General features: G+C 40.4%; 1 protein-coding gene across 3 annotated transcripts; it reads left to right on the plus strand.

The window, feature by feature from the left end:
* Positions 1–532: 532 nt before the first annotated feature.
* Positions 533–19,593, plus strand: LOC148029721 (uncharacterized). Of its 3 annotated transcripts, XR_015692086.1 has the most exons (9): positions 533–685; positions 768–853; positions 1,169–1,354; positions 16,660–16,755; positions 16,869–17,087; positions 18,227–18,323; positions 18,613–18,767; positions 18,919–18,981; positions 19,060–19,104. XR_015692086.1 is itself a non-coding variant. In XM_087686038.1 (8 exons), exons 1-8 carry the CDS (start codon positions 622–624, stop codon positions 19,251–19,253), a joined length of 1,005 nt encoding a protein of 334 aa, XP_087542164.1. In that variant the 5' UTR covers positions 533–621; the 3' UTR covers positions 19,254–19,593. The 3 variants fall into 3 exon arrangements, 1 of the variants encoding a protein (XP_087542164.1); XR_015692085.1 differs by lacking the exon at positions 19,060–19,104 and having other exon boundaries at positions 18,613–18,740; XM_087686038.1 differs by lacking the exon at positions 18,613–18,767 and having other exon boundaries at positions 19,060–19,593.
* Positions 19,594–20,248: the final 655 nt, after the last annotated feature.

The raw sequence follows: 20,248 nt of genomic DNA on the forward strand, positions 1-20,248 counted from the left end.
GTTGTATGAAGCTTGGGGCATCAAGTTCTAGTGGACGAGGTCAGAGAGTGCCTTGGTAACATGTGGGCCTTAAGATTCCCATTGAAGGAGGAGAGTGAAAAAGAGAGGCATATCTAATGGTCTTTGCATCTATGGAATGGAGGAATCCCTTTAACATGTTTTTTGGGATGGTTGTCTATCCAAACAAATCTAGTTTCTAGTACTTAGTCACTTTCCCCAAATTAGAGATGGGGAGAAAAACTTGCAAGCATGCGTGTTGGGACTCTTTGACTCTACTAGGAGCACATACATCTTGTTGCATAATCGATCATGTTGGTGGTCTTGGGCCTCATTTGGTTTGCTAGAAATCTAATGGTCTTCTAGGGCATCTTTAACTTGCCTTCCTAGACGGCAATAGTCTCTAAAGTTAGTGGTATATGGGAGCTGATTGGCAATCTTAGGATTCGTAGTATTCAAGATGTGGCAATCTTAGGATTCTTAGTATTCATGATGTGGTCAAAATATTTTGTAAGGCCCTAAGGTTTTGTAACAGAAGGTATTTCCTTATTAACACAAACTATTTTCGCGTGCTATCGTGATTTTATCACAGACAAAAAGATTGCTTTGTTATTCAGAAACCCCATGGCTGCGATGCTCTGCTTTCATACCAGTCTGCATACAACCCAACATCACCGAAAGTTCCCAGGTTTGCGCCTGTTGCTTTACTCCCTGTTGTCTTCATCGCTAGCTCGCGCTGTCAAAACTCTACCGCGTCTTTCTGGTCGCAGAAGAAGTTTCCGCTATCAATGGCATTCATTATCGCGTTGGGCACCCTTTCACAGGAGTCAGGATGCCGTTGATTTCCTCGATTCAGGTGATGTTTCGATTGATTTGATCTCGGGTCAACTGTGATTGCTTGCCCTTTGCTGGTTAGCTTACCACAATTGGATTATTAGGTCTCAGACTGTCCTGTATGGCACCATTTCAGTCGAATTATTTTCATTTGAAACTTGAAAGCGTGGCAATATGTCTTTTGATTTGATTTCAAGTGTGGCCGCTTGCCTTTTCTCATCCACATTGTCTGTTTATGGCAGTGCATTTCATGTTCTAAGAATCAGGCTTGTGTCCATTTATTTTCCCTGACGAAATTGCAGCTCCGGGTTTAGCTGACAGGTATTTCTACTGGCAGGTGCATAATACATTGGGAGCAGATGGGCATTCCACCTTTGAGTGTGAGCCAAGGGTGCAACTTGAGGAGAAAGCTATGACCTGCCATTTATGTGGACGAAGGCATATGCTGAGTTCCATGGGAGCCATCCTCTCATTCGAGACAAACTTGGGGGCACATGCATCCATTGAACCCTTGGATTCTAAGGTTGGACTGCTTATGATGCTAAATAGTGCAAACATGCTGTATGACCGACTGCATACTCTTCAGAAGTCTTTCTCCCGTTAGAGATAGGTGGTGACGTGACCATTTTAAGACTCTACAACACTTAGCTCAGTCCTCACACACACTTGCACTCTTTGTTTGTGGGAGCACTGTATTGATCTAGAATTTTAAGGCACATTGGCCAATACTGGTTAGGTGGTTACAGCACTGATAAATACATCAACCCAGGAGTACAGAACATCTCCAAGAGCATAAAAGTCTTGGAGGGAGCGTAGATTGGATCTCTAGGAAATTGTAGATTGCAAATTGCAAATGGCTATGCTAGAAATGGAATGATTGTGGGTCAAATGGATCATTAACAACTTCCAATATCCAGCCCAGTGTAAGAACTGAGTATGTTCAAATGGAAAGAAAGAACTGCCGCAAAAAGTGTGTACTTGGCAATCTGGATGGAAGATATATGTATATATACACATGTACACAAACACACACATACTACTTGTTAGCAGTCTTGGGCTATTTTTTGTACTGTTTGGTTGTACCACCAGGATTGTACTTTTATTTGGTGGGCAGTGGACATGTCACTTGTAGTTCCTGATCTCATTCAGGTTCTTATTCCCCAGATGTTGCAATCTTGTGCTGGTTTATTCATTTTCATCCCCGTTTTCCTTTCCGCTTTATCATATAGATCACCAGCATTTGTTATGAAGTTTAGTCCATGTACAATATCAAACCCTCACAATAAACATCTATAAATAGTGCTTCAACTTCTGCCCAAAAAAAAAAAAGGAACGAGAGAAGTGTGAATTATGGTGTCTATCTTTTGTTTGGGCATTATTTTGTTAAAGGTGAAAAATAGGGATTGTGAGAAGGTCAAGGTGATCATGGAGTCACAAGTGGCCTTGTTCTAAAGATGCACCATAGAGGTGTGCAATCAGGATCGATAGCGTTCTACACACAGTTCATGAAGTAGTGTAGGCATGTGATATTGCCTCTCACAAATGCCACTAGCAAAACCTCAAGTGGATATGCAAAAATAGAGATAAAGTAGATTTTCAAGGACATTGACATTGCCGGATCTCAATGAACCCTTTGTGGTGATTTAAGATGCCAATTGTTGTAGTATAGGAGTTTAGTGTCAGGGCCATATATGATGCATACGAGAGTTAGAATGAAACACCCCCATAGATTTCCAACTTGCGCACATGACATGGCACAACCTTTACAAGGTCCAAATTCCCATCACAAGGAAATGTCCCAACTCCCATACCATCAGCCCACACCATCTTAGTATGTAGATGGAGCTACCTAGGGTTCAGAGTTCGAGATTAGATCTTGCAAGAGATGTTGTATAATAAGACCCAATTAACATCCCCAGTAGGCTAGCACACACACTTATTAACTATTGACTTTTAGGATTTTTTCACACCTAGTGATCAAATGGTTAGTGGTTAATGCCACTTCCACTCCTTTGTGATACCCTTGATGCTTGCATCATGGAGGTTTGATGAACCCATTGGGGACAAGACCGAATCTTCCCTTGCTCCTCTGTCTTGGGCTAGACTAGATGAGAGCCATTGGCTAGAAATCTGGTATGATGCAATATCCTTGGGAGCCTCAGACTATGATGATTCCACCTATACTAGTTGTAGTGACCACTTGTTACTTGAATCTCCAAGCATGAGGTACTCCTTACTACTCCTTTGTAGCTGAAAGCTTTACAGATTGCACATCTTCATGGGTTGTGACTCAAGTGCTTTAAGTGAGTTGCTTTTTGGGTGGAACTTTCAATGTAACTCAAGTCTAAGGTGCAAACTTTTCATTTAATAAAAGTTTCACATTGCACCTTTTTACTTTTGCCTTGCTCTTGTACCACATAGCTTGTACACTTATCCATTGTATGCCTTGTGTCATATCCTTTCCTATTGGTGCAATGGTTACCATGCCAAGAGCTAGGGATACTAGAGTTAATGTCCATTTTAATTACAGACCTTGGTGGAGTTTAATTAAATCATTACGTACATTTTTCATTCTAGTGACATATCAAGTCTTGTAAGGCCATGAATTGAGATGAGATGAAAGCCCAAGTCCAGAATATGTAGGACTTCCAAGGTGGAGCTCAATGGATGGTCGAGCAACAAAGGCAAAAGGTGCCAACACCACAAAATAGGCATTGGTGAAATGTCATAAATAGTTATTGTATCTTAGATGAATGAAGATCCTGGAGACAATCTCCTGCAACTAACCTTCCTTTTCTGAAAGGGTGGTAATGACTTGATTAACCACTAATTATAGCAAGCATAAAATTCACATAAATTGAAATGCAAATGTTACCACTTAATCTTGGACATTGGACACTTGATCGGCTCCCAAAATTGAGCCCTCTCATGGTATTTGTTTATTCTCTGTTGCAATGGAAAGAAGGACACAGAGATTGCTTCAATCTCCTTTACTTTTCAATACCTCTTGTTGTCATAAATGACTGGCAAGCCTTCTTGTGAGTTGGCCCTTCAATTCACGCCGGGATTGGCCTTCAATTAACACTTGGCTGGTCAAATTTAGCCCCAAATCTAATTGGAATGGGATGATGTCTTGGAAATGCTGAAATCACATAATTTTTAGCAACTATTCCAAGTGCTAGGTCTTCAATCTTTGAGTGTGGGACCCGAGGTGGTAGGTAAACCCTAATTACTACTCTAAATTTGTTAGAGTGCAGTGAATGTGGAAGCGTATGGACAAGAATGAAAGACAATGAACACGAGAAAGGGGGAGAGAAAAGAGATAGAAGAACGCAGAAATCTGCAGTCAATGAATGCTAAAATGAAGAGGGTAGATATACAAGGGCTATCGATGTAACTCTTCTTGCCGTATCTCTTCCACTAGCACCTAAAAAAGCAAGTGAGGAGGGCAGGCTGCCAACTAGGCCTAAATAAGAGGATAATACTATAAAATAATGCAAGCGGCCAACAAAACTGACTGATCTGAACAAAAAGTTGTCGAGTACATAAGAAATGAACAAAATAATTAGTTATCGATCCTCTAGCTGTCACGTGGCATCATCGCTTGCTGAAAATGCCCACTAACTAACAAGAATAATGAATAATGCCCTCTGATAGTACCTTTAAGAGAAGTAACTGCACCAATGGTAACTTGAGAAATGCTAGTCCAGGGGATGACTATTCTCTAATATTCCCTCTCAGATCCTAGATGCAGCTTAAGGCTCAGGGATTTGGAGTGTTGTCAGAGAAGAAGTTGAGAAGCTATCATGAGAGCATGCATTTTTCAAACCTCACTTGATATGTGGATTAATTTTTATTCACATGGTTAAGTAAATGTAACTTATGTGAGGTGTAACTGGGATTAGAGTAAATTTGTGAGCTCGGGGCCCGAGAAAATCACGGGATGTCAAAGGCAAAAGTTGCTATAAGTTATGCAGTACAAGTACTTGGTGGTATCTGGTGCCAGTTGTTGGCCTAGGTCATTCATTTGGCCATAAGTGTTAGTTTGGTGGCATTAGAGAAGTAGCGTTTAATGGTATCGAACACCAATCTGATGGTCAAAGATGGTACAGAGACACTTGGGAATGGAAGTTGCCTAGCCAATTTAATTATTGGTCAGTTAGATTATTTTTTTGGGCACGAAAATAATTATTGGATTTATATTTAGTATTTAAAGACTGAAAATTAATATTTAATTATGGATAACATTGAAAAAATCATTTGTAAAAAAGGCCCATGTAAGACTGAAAAACGTCTTTAGATGTTGGAGAGAGGCATTTTAGTGCATTTAGTCTACAAGAGAGAGGGAGGAGATGGTGTTGGTCTGATCTACTGCCATTGAAGGACCTTCTGAGGCAGCCAGGGGTAGGAGAAGACCAATCAACAGTAGGTGACAGCGTCTACACGCTGTTGAGATAGGGCATTTGTTACATTTATGGTATAACTTGTTGGGGAACAAGTGCGAGAGATGACCGTCCGGGGGCCTTGGACACCCGAACGGGATCAAGGGGAGTCTAGGAAGAGAGTGAGTTTTAAAAATAGTATAACTCACCTGAAGGGGACGGCTGGCGAGAGAGTCATGACTTGGGGTTCTAGCCAGCAACTTCCTAGACGTGGCTGGGTGGAGAGTTGAGGAGAACGCTCTCGTGCTCGTTTTCCCTATAGCGGAGTGGGGGCACCGGTAGAGAAGAGTTCCGCATGTAATAATGGTATCAAAGCGACTTTGATCACGCCCTGTGTTGGCAATTGCACTTGGGGCAGGCCAATCGAGCCGTTGATGCTGTGCCGTTTGCAAGCCGGGCCATTTTCTGCTGAAATGATCAAGTCTTGTCGAAATGATTACGCCTCGTTTCCAGCCGATTTGGCCACGTCTTGCGTCAATACGGGCCACATTAATTATAACTTTGGCCATGACCTTGTTTCCACGCGACCTGGCTGTGGTGTTTAATCAGACCCTTGTCCAGCGCCCTTGCCGACAGGCTTTGTTGCCACGCAACCTGCACAGATTGGAGGAAAGTTGCACTGTTCCTCACGTTTTTTCTATCATTGAGCTGTAAAGGCTGTCGACATCTGTCCTATCTTTGTAATCAGGGAAGTACCTCATCTTTGTTTGCAAAAATCTGATATTTTCTTTCCAATTCCAGTGTATAGATGGAGGGGAAAGAGAAAGAGGGGGTAATCGAAGGTTCTAGTTTCGGGGACCACCCTATGGTGGATCCCCATGAAACAAAAATACAAGAAGAACACTGGGAATAATTTTTTGCTACACGAGAACAATTTGATGATTTAACTGCTCGTGTGCAAGCACAAGGGGTTCAAATGGAGTTGCTAACTCAAGTACTCACCGAAATAAAATCCCAATTAGCCTTATTACTAGAAAGGGATAAAGGTAACGTAAAGACCTTAGATATTCCATCTTCATCGAAAGACCTAGATGTGACTATGCGAGACCTTAGGGAACCCCACCAAAAGCTGAGGAATAACCCAGTGTTAAAAGATATGAAACCCCCTCAGTTTCATGGGGAGGAAAAAGACAGAAATAAAGATACTATCTTTAATTTCCTCCAAAAATGGGAAGATTTGCACAAATTAAAGAATACTCCAGCACATCTCCAAGCACTGGAGGCCAGTCTAAACTTGGGGTCGAAAGTATATAAATGGTGGAGAACTTTAAAGGAGGCAAATAAAATACCTGAAACTTGGCCTCAATTTGAATCAGTCTTTTTGAAAGAATTCCTTCCTGAAAATGAAATGGAAAGAAATTGGGAAGATTGGGATTTTGTCATACAAAAGGGAAGACCTTTGCTGACATATCTCGAGGAGTATCGTGAGATAATCCTCAAATCGGAAGGAATAGATGAATTTCAAAAGACGAGGATTCATAAGGGGACTAGATAAGGCCTGTAAAAAGGAAGTGAAAAGGAGTTCACCTAAGACGCTTGAAGAGGCAATTAAATTCGTATTAATCAATGAAGATAATACGCGTCTAGGTGCACTCACTAGTCTCACTGACATGGAGCCCAAGACTGAGGAATTTGAGGCCTCAAAATTTGTAGGAAAATCTAAAAGGAAAATGCCATTCCTTAAGGGTAAGAAACAATCCTTTGCAAAGAAACAATATGTAAGGTCGAAGTTAAGTCAAGATGACTTTGATAAGGCCAAAAAAGAAAGGTTGTGTTTCGATTGCCTATCTCCTAACCATGCTGCCTGGAATTGCCCGCAAAGGAAAAAGGGGGAAGATAAAGGAAAGGATAAGGACAAGGGCAAGGGAAAAGAGAAACAAATCCATGTAGTGCAGACCTTGGAATTAAAGGGGCATGAAAAGTATAAATCTGTAGAGGTCCTGCACAAGGACGTACAACACAAATGTTGTATGTCAACTTCTATGTGGCAACCTACCTTTGGGCCACATGATTTAGTAAGAGTACATGGATTGATAGCTGGAAAGAGGGTTAGAGCATAGAAACAGGGAACGGCCGTTCCGGCCTGTAGGAACGGCCTAACGCGTTCCAAACCCTCCAAGGAGGTGAAACGGCCAGGGAACGTTCCCTGCCGTTCCCTATCGTTCCCTGCCGTTCCCTGCCGTTCCCCCTGTCGTTCCCTGTTTGGAACGGCCGTTCCAGGCCTGTTTACTGAAAATTGACTTTTTTTTTGTTTTTAAAAAAAAAACTTGGGTCATAGTCCTTATTGTTTAATGTGCACACACTAATCTCTCTCTCTCTCTCTCGGGTTGAAGATTCAAAGTGTCAAGACAACCCACAATCTAATTAGGAGTCCATGCAAAGTTCAAATTTGATGCATTATCAACTCTTGCAAATTAGAATCAAATTTCAGCCGATCCTCAATTCCAAGGTATTCATCCATTTATATTGTCTAATTTCAAGGGAAATTGGGATAATTGGGGCAATTCAAGGCAATTTGGAGCTAGGGACATTTGGGTCAATTTCATGCATTGATGGGTATTGGGGCAATTAGAGGGACATTCTTTGGGGCAGTTTGGGTCATGCAGGGCATATTTGGGGCACTTAAGACTTGTGCCGTTCCCCCCGTTCCCGTTCCCGTTCCCGTTCCCCGACCTTGGACGTTCCCCCCGTTCCAGAGGGTCCCGTTCCCGTTCCCGTTCCCCGTTCCAGGTAACTATGGGTTAGAGTCATGATTGATGACTCTGCCACCCACAACTTCATAAATTATGCACTTGTCAAAAAGTTGAAACTTCCCCAACAACAGAGTGAGCATCAATATGTTGTTCGTATGATGCAAGGTCAGGATAATAAAATATGGGATACAATGGTATCCAATTTGGAAATCGAGATCCAAGGATATAAAGATAAGCTTGATTTCCAAATTATGAATATGGAAAGAGCTGATATTGCTTTAGGGAGGGAGTGGCTATGGCCTTAAAGTGTAGTTATCATCATAATACACTGGAATTTGAAAGGGATGGTAAGATTTTTGTGATTCAAGGTGAACATGAAGTATCAGATAACCCTTTGATGTGTTCCCTTGAAGTTCAGAAGCTGATAAAGAAGGAAGCTTGTGAGGTATATATGTTATGGTCCCTCCTTGTACAGGACACTTTTACTTTTTGTAATATAAAGTAACAATTTTCTTATGCTTGTGAGTTGAATGTAAATAATGAATTAAGTGGTTTGTTAGATGAATTTAAAGATGTGTTTCCATCTGATTTACCAAGTGGCCTTCCACCAGATAGGGGTGATGTAAATCACCCAATTGACATAGATAAGGATACACACCCTGTTTCTAAACCACCTTATAAGCTAAGTGAAACACAACACCAAGAAGTCGAAAGACAAATTAAGGATTACCTTATAAAGGGTTTATACAACCCAGCAATTCACCTTGGGCTTCGCCAATTTTATTGGTAAAAAAAAAAGATGGTTCTATGCGACTTTGTGTTGATTATAGAGCACTTAATAAGATAACGGTAAAGAATAAGTTTCCAATGCCCAGAATGGAAGATCTTTTTGATCAATTATAAGGGGCAAAATTCTTCACAAAGATTGACTTAAGATCAGGCTATCACCAAGTAAGAATTAAGGCCCAGGATGTTCCTAAGACGGCATTTTGTACTAGATATGGGCATTATGATTTTTTGGTGATGCCTTTTGGCCTCACTAATGCACTAGCTACTTTTATGAAGTTGATGAATAGTGTGTTACGGCCCTATCTAGGACACTTTGTAGTAGTCTTCTTGGATGATATGTTGATCTTTAGTAAATCAAGAGAAGAACATTTGGAACATTTACGGTTAGTATTCCAATTGTTAAGAACCCATTCCCTTTATGTGAAGAAAACTAAATGTGAATTCTTCGCACAAGAGGTCAAATATTTGAGGCATATTATCTCGAAAGAGGGAATCAAGATGGAGCCAGAAAAAGTAAGGGCAATTATTGAATGGCCATCTCCAAGGAACCTGGAAGAGCTACAGATCTTTCTAGGTTTATTTGGATTTTATTGTAGATTCATTCGAGATTATGCCAAGATAGCTGTTCCAATGACGGATCAACTTAAAGGGAAAAGGAAGAGCTTTTATTGGGGAACATACCAAAACGAAAGTTTTAAAAAACTTAAGGTAGCTATTGCTACAGCTCCAGTACTATTAATTGTGGATCCCAATAAACCATTCGTGGTCGAAGCTGATGCCAGTGATAGGGCAGTAGGCGCGCTCTTATTACAAGAGGGTCGACCGGTTGCTTTTGAAAGCAAGAAATTAGACCATGCAAAACGGAATTATTCCGTCTATGAGAGGGAGCTGTATGCAATAGTACATGCAATGAAGAAATGGATGCACTATCTGTATGGTGCCAACCTTTTGATCCTGTTAGATCATGAAAGCATTAAGTGGCTTAATGACCAACCGGATCTGGTGTAAAGCAAGATGGGCCGAACTCCTCCAAGAGTTCGACTATGAGATAAGATATAGAAAAGGAAAGTATAATATAGTAGCTGATGCACACAGCAGAATGCCCATCATAAACGAATTGAGTTTTACTCAGTTCACTTCCGATTTGCTTGAGTCCTTAAAAGAGAAATGCCAAGTTGATCTAGCATATTCCAACATATGGGAAGCAATAGAAAATGGGGATCCAAATGGAAGAGCCTCCACTGAGGAAGGAACATCTGAGGATGTTCAACAAGGAAATGGAGCATCAGGGGTTGCTTAAATGGGATTCAAGTGGAAGAATTTTACCATTGATAATGATTATTTACTCTACAAGGGTAGGGTATGTGTCCCGAAAGATGAAGAAATAAGACATCAGATACTCTTTGAGTGTCATGATACCCCTAGTGCGAGACATCCAGGAGTTAATAAGACTTATAGTCTTATTAAAAGGCAGTTCTATTGGCTTGGAATGAATAAGGACGTCCTTGACTATGTGGTTAAATGTAATAAATGCCAGGCTAATAAAGTTGAAAGATTGAAAATGGGAGGACTTTCCCACCCATTAGAGATTTCTTTGGGAAAATGGGAGAGTATCTCCATGGACTTTATTGTCGCGTTACCCAGAACACGAAGGGGGCACGACTCTGTGTGGGTGATTGTGGATAGGTTAACCAAAATGGTTAGGTTTATTGCAACTTCAGTTGATGTTAAAACACCAGAATTGGCTAGATTGTTCATAGAGAACATATACCGATTGTATGGCCTTCCGGCAAATATAGTTTCTGATCGGGATAGAAAATTTGATAGTCAATTTTGGCGTGCTGTATTTAGGAAATTGGATACTAAACTTAGCATGAGCACGGCGGAGCACCCACAAACAGATGGGCAAACAGAAAGGGTTAACCAAATCCTTGAAGATATGTTGAGAGCATATGTAAGTAAAAGGCAAACTAATTGGGAAGAGTATTTACCGATAGTAGAGTTTGCATATAGTAGTGCCGAACACTCTTCCACTGGATATAGTCCATTTATGCTAATGTATGGGTTTCAGCCCATAGCTCCTCATGTAGTAGGACTGCACAAGGAAAAGGTTCAAGCAACAAAGGATTTCTTGGAGGATATGAATAGTATGTTAAAATTTGCTCAAGAAAATATTAAGAAAGCTCAAAATCAAGCTAGAGCTTATGCAGATCCTCATCGAAGAGACATCTCCTTTGAGGAAGGAGAATTGGTCTATCTTAAGGTGCCTGAACAAACTAAAACCATGAAAACGGGACGATGTCCAAAGCTTTCACCCAGGTATTGTGGTCCTTTCACAATACTTAAGAGGGTGGGAAAACAGGCTTACAAGCTCCAACTACTTGCTATAGTAAAACACATCTAGTTTTTCATGTAAGTAAGCTAAGAAAGAAGCTGGGTGATATGGATAATCTAATCTTAAATGATAACATTGAGGAGCTAATAGGTGACCAATCTATTCCACATGAACCAGAATGAATTTTAAGTGTTCGTAACAGACGAACGAGGAATACTATTTATCAAGAATATCTGGTGAAATGGAAAGATTGTTCAAAAGAAAGCTCAACATGGGAGCGAGTAAGTACCTTAGGGAAAATGTTTCCCAATTTACAGTTGGACCTTCCAAATATCGTTTTCGAGGATGAACCCGATTCTTAAGGGGGAGGAAATGTTACATTTATGGTGTAACTTGTTGGGAAAGAAGTGCGAGAGATGACCGTCTGGGGGCCTTGGGCACCCGAACGGGGTCAAGGGGAGTCTAGGAAGTGAGTGAGTTTTAAAAATAGTATAACTCACTTGAAGGGGACGGTTGGCGCGAGAGTCACGACTTGGGGGTTCTAGCCAGCAACTTCCTAGACGTGGCTGGGTGGAGAGTCGAGGAGAACGCTCTCGTGCTCATTTTCCCTATAGCAAAGTGGGGCCACCGGCAGAAAAGAGTTCCGCATTTAATAGCATTAGCAGTAAACGACTAATTTTCTTCAGTTCTTTGCGAAGAAAGTCTGATTTTTTTCCCTCCCCAGCATTCTCTCTCATCTCCCAGCCTTTCTACAGCCTTGCTTTGAAGATTACAGCATTAAGATCACCATAGATTGAGAAATTTCAGATTTCTCTACTGTAAACCTTAACCTGCAGTAGAAATTAGGGTTTAGCAATGGCCTCAGGAAGCATGTTAGAAATTGGAAGCTCCAAGACTTGGATTCTACAGGACCAAAGCTATTTTTAGTCAAATTCAAGTGGAGGGACTAGCAAATCGATGAATTTGGGGAATTTTCCATTTCCATCAAAGTGAGTGAAGGCCAATTGACTGCTTGAATCAAGGGGCAAATCAGATTGAAGACTTGCTGGTCATTTTGGACAGCAAGGGGAGTTGGAATACCGAATGGGATTGGGAGAATCCCATTGTACATCAACTTCTTTTTTAATTAAGTTAAAGAAATACTGAAAGGGGCGCCAGTTTTTGGGCCAACAAGGTGTCCATTGTCCAAGATTGTAAGTTATTTTCATTTCTTAGTTTTGTAATAAATGTTGCTTGTAACTAAGTTATAATTAGCGAATTACCATCCATCCATAGAATGAAAGCTGGTTTCATGCTCCAATATAGAAGAAGACTTGTTAGGACTCAAAGTCCTCATTTGAACGTCTAGAGACACTTGCTTCATCACGGTCGTCTGATTGTACATTTGATCGAGCTTCACAGCCATATGTCTTGAGCCACGGTCAAGTGCTCGATGTGAGCAATGATGGCTGGAGTGTAGGAGAGAAAGAGGAAAGAATGGATATGGGCATTCAATTTGTCCCAATGTGTGTGTACCTTCATCAACTTAGCTTTCTCATCTAAAGAGAGCTTGGAGGCATCACAAGCTGTAGGATAGTATATAGCCTCAATCACGAGCTCTGCCAAATCATAAGACTCCAAGTTGGCAAGCATCATTACGCGCCAAATACGGTAATTCTCCACATCAAGCTTTTGTCGTAAAGGAAGAATTGGCAACACGAGAACCTTACGGTCCATAATAGTGTGGAAGTTCGTGTCAATTTTGGTTGACATTGCAAATAGAATGACCTGTACAAAAACAAGGGCAGTCCCCTCTGACTTGGTGCACGATACTAGTGCTTGATAGGGCTTTCTCCTCTTGTCCTCAAAGAGTTCACCCGATTGAGGCAATGAAAACTTAAAATCTGCAGCAGCAAAAGGTTGAAAATGCAACCTTTCCTCCTTCACGAACAGCAAGGACCTAAAAAAAACAGCAACTTCGCTCCTCTGCATACTATTTGTTCATCGTTGCCTCCAAAGGCTGAAAACTAAAACTTTTGTTGCGAAGAATCTTTTCGACCACGATCAATCAACCCTTCTACATTGCTTTGATACCATGTTAGAGTTCAGCGAATGCGGAAGCATATGGACAAGACTAAAAGACAATGAACACGAGAGAAAGGAAGAGAGAAAAGAGACAAAAGAACATAGAAATCTGCAGTCAATGAATGCTGAACTGAAGAGGGCAGATATACAAGGGCTGTTGATGTATCTCCTCGAGCTGTCTCTCTTCCACCAACACCTGAAAAAGCAAGCAAGGAGGGCAGGCTGTCAAGTAGGCCTAAATAGGAGGAAATAATATAGTAAAATAATTCAAGCAGCCAGAAAACTGGCCAACTTGATCAAAAAGCTTCCGACTATATGAGAAATGAAGAAAGTAATCAGCGACCGATCCTCTTGCTGCCATGTGGCATCATGGCCTGCTTGATGGAACTGCCCGTACACTATGCGTCCTGAAAATGCCCACTGACACCAATGGTAACTTGAGAAATGCTAGTCTAGGGGATGACTAATCTCTATCAAAACTATTGTTTACAGTAGAAATTATTGGGATACTTCAATTGCTGCTGTAGTCATCCTTCGCTTTGTCACCTGCCATTTTGGAGGCTCCTATAGGTTGTGTTTTTGCCCCAGCTTGTTGACGTCATTGTCTTCTATTGCTTCACAATAAGTTTCAGCCTAGGGTTTTGCTGTTCCAGCTGATGCTTGATTGCTGGCCACTTTCTGCATTAGTCAGATTGCCTTATAACATCTTCAGCATCTGTTTTTGTGTTCTCTAGCTGCCACCCTTCTGATCTGCATTTGGAGGACAGCTGCATATTGCTCAAGATCAAGTTCCACTGTTGTTGCCTTGCTCTTCGTGGATCATCCTACTTTGACATATCTCCTACAGGCTGTGTTTTTGCCACTTGCATCATTGTCTTCATCCTACAGCCCTGTTTGGTGGTTTTTGGACTTTGGATCTGTCTCCAATAGACGACACAATCTAACACCTCCCTCAGCCCGCTCCCATGAGAGTCATCAGTTGTTGGATAGCTCTGCACTTGAGAGTAGTGTACATATTCATTCGTTGTTCAGCACTTTTCATTCATTTAATCATTTTCATTATTGCTGTAAACGCCCCGAACAACGTAGTATGCTTAACAATTATGATATTCGCTTGTTTTCGAGATTTAATATAAAAGAGAATGAACACTTAAAGCTGAAAATGAAAATTACTCACAAAATTACAGCCATGAAAATGTAAAAGTAATGGAGACAAGATTGAGGGTTGAAGATGGGCAACCTCCCCTCCCCCGAAGGAATGTATTTTTGCTCAACCCAAGTCACTTAGGGAAGAGCTCAGTTACAATCAACCTGAGAGTGAGGAGAAGTAATTCTTACTCTCACAAGATCATGCAAAGATGTACAAACACACATGCATTATCTATTATGCAATGATAAGAACTGATTTCTTTACAGTATGAGAGAAGAAAGAGGGGAAATCAGCCTTGCTCCATCGTTGATCAGCAGTACATGGATAGGGCTTGTTTCTTGTTGCTAAAATGGAAGAAAGAGCTCGAGAAGGTGTTGTAATGAATTTACAGGCTTGCTGTCCTGTAAAACAGCAGTGATAGAAGAGGGAATATGGAGGAATTTGATAATGGAGAAGTGGGGTATGATGATGGGGATGGATGGGGCCAGTTTTTGGCTATCTGTGGGTGCTGTACATGAGTTTACAGCAAAGAAAAATGATGCTGAATGAAGAAAAACGAGCTCTTATTTATAGGAGAGGGAAGAGCTAGTACAAAAGGGGAAAGTGGAGTAGCACAAGACAAGTGTCCAGCCACATGTCATGAGATGTAACTAGTGGTGGGACACTTGGAAACTTGTGCGATAAGTGTCTTGACACTTGTCTCTTCTCTATGGCCTTCCTTTTTGGGCTGAATACTGTCAAGAATAGAAACAACCAAATTTAGTAAGCAGAGTCAGAGTACAGAATTTACTATTTTTAGAATGACATCCCTATTTTTTAGGACTAGCATTTTTAGGCTAATTCGAGGCTCCTAAAATTTAGGGAACTCCTAAAATTTAGGGACCCCCCAATATGGGTATCATATGAAAGCTTTTTCTGTGTACATCGCAAAAACGGTATCAGAATCTTCATGTGACTTTTCTATGCAAAGAAATGTGCATTTCAAGCTTTCAGCCCACACATGCACATTGTACAAGCATTTCATGATCATGCCATCTTGTTGATTGTAACTGTCTGTTCAGGCGGATCTAGCCCACACTTCAAGGCATCAATCCTTTCTGTGTGCGAGTCTAATCCTTACATGCGTGAGTTTTGGTCACAGGTGCCCAATCGGGCCATATAGGTGGAAGTGTGAACTATCTTTTCTCTAACCCACCGCGTGGGTCCATCATAACTTGTGACCACTCATCATAACTTGTGACCACTCATCAGTGGCCAGCTCCAATGCACTTTTCTTTATATCTAATTAGTGCAAAGGAAACAAATTTAATAAATCATTATATAGACAAATTAATGAAAAAGGATACAAATTCTGTTTCTATAGAGTTGTGACAATTGCGTTTTGCATTTTTGCATTAGTGTTTGTGTTCACTGTGTTTTAGTTGTGGTCATACACTTAGTGTTTTTTTTTGTAGACCATAGCATATCTCCACACAGAGCATTGCGCAATTTACCACTTAAGAAAGTATGATAAGACAAGTAAAGCCATTGTTAGGTAAAACCTTGATGGGGTGGCCAAAAGAAGTGTGGGCAAAACATGGTTTTATTGCTTGAGAAATTGGGCATTTACCTTCGTGAATACAACCACTTTTTGCATGAATAGAAATTACATATCTGGAACTTTGAATCTTTGAGGTCATGCACAGTTGTGGCGTGCACAATCAAGGTCTCCAAGGAGGAGTAGTTGTGCCGTCCATCTTTCTCCCTGGAATCATGGTTGACTAAGTTGTTGCTGCTACAAGGTAGTCGAGATGATTTGACAAGGGTGCATTATGTGAGGAGCCATTGGTGATGATCTGGTGCCCACATTCTGTGATCGTTTACTGTAGCTGTTACAATCTTTGGTATCTTCGCCAACAGTGGCAGCAGTTGCGGTGGCAACAGCAACAGTTTTAGTAGATGTGGTCCAAAATACTACTGAGTCTCCAGTTCCCCAGGCTCGTTATCCGAGTTGACTATTCCGGTAATTTTGTTCGTTCTGAAGGCCATGTCATAAATAATGTGCTTCTGGATAATGGCTCTACAGTCAACATTATCATAGTGACCAGCTGTAAGGAGTTTGGGCTACTGGAATGGGATAACATAGACTTTTTTAATTCTCCAGGGTCTATTTTAAAGGTACAAGACTGAAATCATAACTACTGAGTTATCAGGTCCTTTTTCTGCTGTTTACAGCCATTATACGACCACAGGTGAATCAGATGTTAGTGTTTGTAAATAGGTGTATTCTATATCTGTTTGGTACTTTCATAAGTTCGAGCATTTTGAGAAAGTTCCAACTTCCAAGTATCTAAGAATTTTTAGTCATTTGACCAGAGAGTGGTAGAAACGGTTCGTCCTAAGCACCCTGATTGGTATGAGGAGTTTTTTGCTTATCAGATGGATGTTGGGATGAAATCGTATGAGACTCAGGTGAGTTTTTCTGCTCTTGGAAGTTACTCTGTTTGAGTTATCTTGAGGGATGCTATGGTTGAATCTTCTTTTCTGTTTGTTTGTAATGATTAAACTTCATGTGTCTTGGCAAGATGGCAGGATACAAAGCTCAGCTATTTGAAAAGTTGGAAAGGAAAGCTCAAACAATATTGGAGTTGGGGATTGGGACAGGTCCAAACATCAAATACTATGCTGATAGGCCTGATATTAGCATAATTGGAGTAGATCCAAACTCCCATATGGAAAAGTATGCTACAGCTGCAGCATATGTTGCTGGTATACAACCTTCCAACTTCAAATTTCTTCAAGGGGTAGGTTTTATCGTTTGATTTGTCTATGTGATCTCGGAAGAGCCAAGGGAAGTGCACTGGCTCTCTCTGCCATACAGAAATGCTGCACATATTCATTGCTCGCACATAATATGGTGAAAAAGATACAGTACATACACATGCTTTTCTATATCTGCAATGTGTTTTCATGTACCACATAAAGACATCTATTTGTGCAAGAGTGTGTGCATATATCTTTACAAAAAAATAAAATCAATGCAAGGATTGCAAAAGGGGAGATTCCTTCAGGCTACAAAATATTAGGCTGGATGATGCAATTAGGGCAACCTTACTACCCCTGAGGCCAAGAGAAAATTAAGCAAGCTTTCAGGGCACTTTATAGAGATGGGCTACTAAGAGAGATGGCATGTGGAGAGTGGACCTGCTGGAGATTGTGTCAGGTGTCTCACAGATAATCCTTCAAGGTAGGACAGTTAGGTGATATCAACATGCTGGATATGTACGAGTAAAACTTGATCTTTTGGATCTTCATGGATTTCTATTTTGCATGTCCTTCTTGGTTACTTTCAACATTGTAATACTTGTTCATTATGACCTCAAGTTTTAGTTCCCTGACGATTGAAACTGAATATAGAAACTAGCTGCTAAAGCACGTGCTTGCACTGTTAGACTGAGTGCAGAAAATACACCGGGCATTCAATACCAGCAAAACACAAGACTAACCACTTTGTCCCAAAACACCCATACCAAGCAGACATGCTGGACATCAGAACTTACAGTTAAAAATAAATAAACAATCTTCAACTGCCTACATTTTTGCATTTGATTAATGTGATTGTCGAAATCTTGCAAATAAATAAGATTGTATGTCATGCCTGCTGTAAGCCCGATGATCTTTATTGCACAACTACATCACAGGTGACACGGCATGAAACAGCGAGTTTTCTGACAAATTACTCAAAGTAATTTTTCGAGTTCTAGTTTGGGAACTTTGCAGGAGTAGACATGAGTAGTAACTTTAATGTCTCATTGTCTTTGAAGGTGGCGATAAAGCTTTGATCACCCAAATCATTATTTTGGGTGAAAACATTGATTTTATTTTGGCCCTTTTAGTTCATGGAGATTTTGTTAATAGTGGTGGAAACCCTCATTTGTAGCAGGTTGGGGAAGCATTACCTGTAAAAGCCTCAAGCGTTGATGCAGTTGTTTGTACACTGGTCTTGTGTTCTGTCAAAGATGTGGAAGCTACTCTGAAAGGTATTAAGTTCCTGTTTTCCACTAAGTAAAAGATTCACGTTTTAAAGTGCAATGTGAAATATTGCATTTTAATTCATATTGTCTCCTAAACGACTTTCTGAGTATCACCAATTTGATCTACTCTCTATATATAGTGATGAAGGGTGTTAGTCAGGTGGCAAGCTTGTCCAACCTTTTAGGGTGGTTAATATTTTGGATCATTAACTATATTCTTTTAGCCAGATAGCGATGATGTCTAGCTTATTAAGTCTGGTGATACTCTCAACATGAACTAGATTTTGTGAGCTAGGTGGAAAGCTTGTTGAGTTTATTAAGGCTGGTTAAGCAATGACCAAAAAGGAAGGAGGGGTGCTGTAGCATGAAGGCTTGGGGTATCAATAGGACCGCCGTACATAAACCAGAATATGCATGATGAAGGTGGTGATTCTCATCCGTGTATACAGTGTGCGTTCACATTCTCAAAAATTCTTCTTAGAGTGTGTTTATCAGTAGTATTACATAGGCACGGTTATCTATGAATTCAAAATTTATAAACTATGCATCTTTGTAATACTGAAACATGTATGCATTTTGATTACCCTGAGTTGTTTTGCAGAAATTAAAAGAGTGCTCAAACCAGGTGGTTCATTCTTATTTATAGAGCACGTTGCTGCCCCGGGTAAGATTTCTAGATTTGGAATTCTGCAGGGAATCTGTAATCTGTCCAAGATTTTCTTTCTGATTGTGCCCTTTGCAGAGGGTAGCATCATCCGTCTTTTGCAGAATGTTTTGGACCCGATACAGCAGTTCCTTGCTGATGGGTGTCATCTCACAAGGAACACTTTGAAAAGTATAGAGCAAGTGGACTTTTCAGCTGTTAATGTGAAGAGCATTGATGTCTCGAGACTTGGATTACTTGTTCCTCAGATCATTGGAATTGCTCAGGTATGAGTGAAACATCTAGAACTACTTATACTGTAATCAGATGCAAACTGAAGGACCATACAACCACAAACTGCTATTTTTCAAAAGTTAGAAATTAACTTTTAGCAGCAGTTTTCTGCATGGAGAAAAGGATGACTTTATGAGTATAATGGCCTGCACTTCTTTCTCCTGGCACCCTCAAAGCAGATGGGATTTTCATGCTGAGGTTTCTGAGATCTCATCAGAATATTCTTTCCTCTCCTGGCCAACCTTGCCATCCTTAAAAACAGAGGTTTAATGTGAAGCTAAATTGTAGATCCTTCAACAAAGCTTTCAAGATTTTAAACATTTAAAATTTACAAAATATTTGGTTCTAAAAACAGTAAATGCATATAATTTAATGCAAAAATTGTTTGAAAATTTTAAGTTATTTGCTTTAAAAAATATCATTTGTGAACATTGGGCCTCCCCTAGTGCCTTTTGCATTTAGAAAAAATGCTGCCAATTTGATGAGTGAAATCATCAAGATTACTCAAACTCCCTAGCTAAAATTAGCTTGCAATAAAGAATAAGCTTGATAGCAAACAAAAAATTGTGTATGTTCATTCGATGGCAAGGGTTGCACATGGTTTTCTAAGAGTTTGTCTAGGTAGAAATATGCAGGCTATGGGTGCTAAGTTTGTAGCTATGGCTTATCCAAACATTGTGGTTGGGGGTCTAACAATATAGACACAATGACAACTCCAATTCTTCTTACACCATAAAGGTCTTTAGGGCTCCAATTGTGTGTGTTTAGTCAGTGTAATAAGTGTTGTGTCTCAATGTTTATGGTTTGAACCCAATTAGGACACCACTTATTGAGGCTACCCGCATGTGGAAAATCGAACCAAATTGTTAGTTCCATTACTTGAACCCAACTAAGCATCTCGAAGTGCACCCACACCAACCTTGTGATGTTGCTTTGTCATTGAAGCAAAGGTCACTTTTGTTTTGCGAGGACTTGATTTATTGTAGCACATTTC

This window comes from Lygodium microphyllum, chromosome 10 (genome assembly GCF_053477565.2).
Source record: "Lygodium microphyllum isolate KBCC chromosome 10, Lygodium_microphyllum_v1.1.10, whole genome shotgun sequence".
Lineage (NCBI taxonomy): Eukaryota > Viridiplantae > Streptophyta > Polypodiopsida > Schizaeales > Lygodiaceae > Lygodium > Lygodium microphyllum.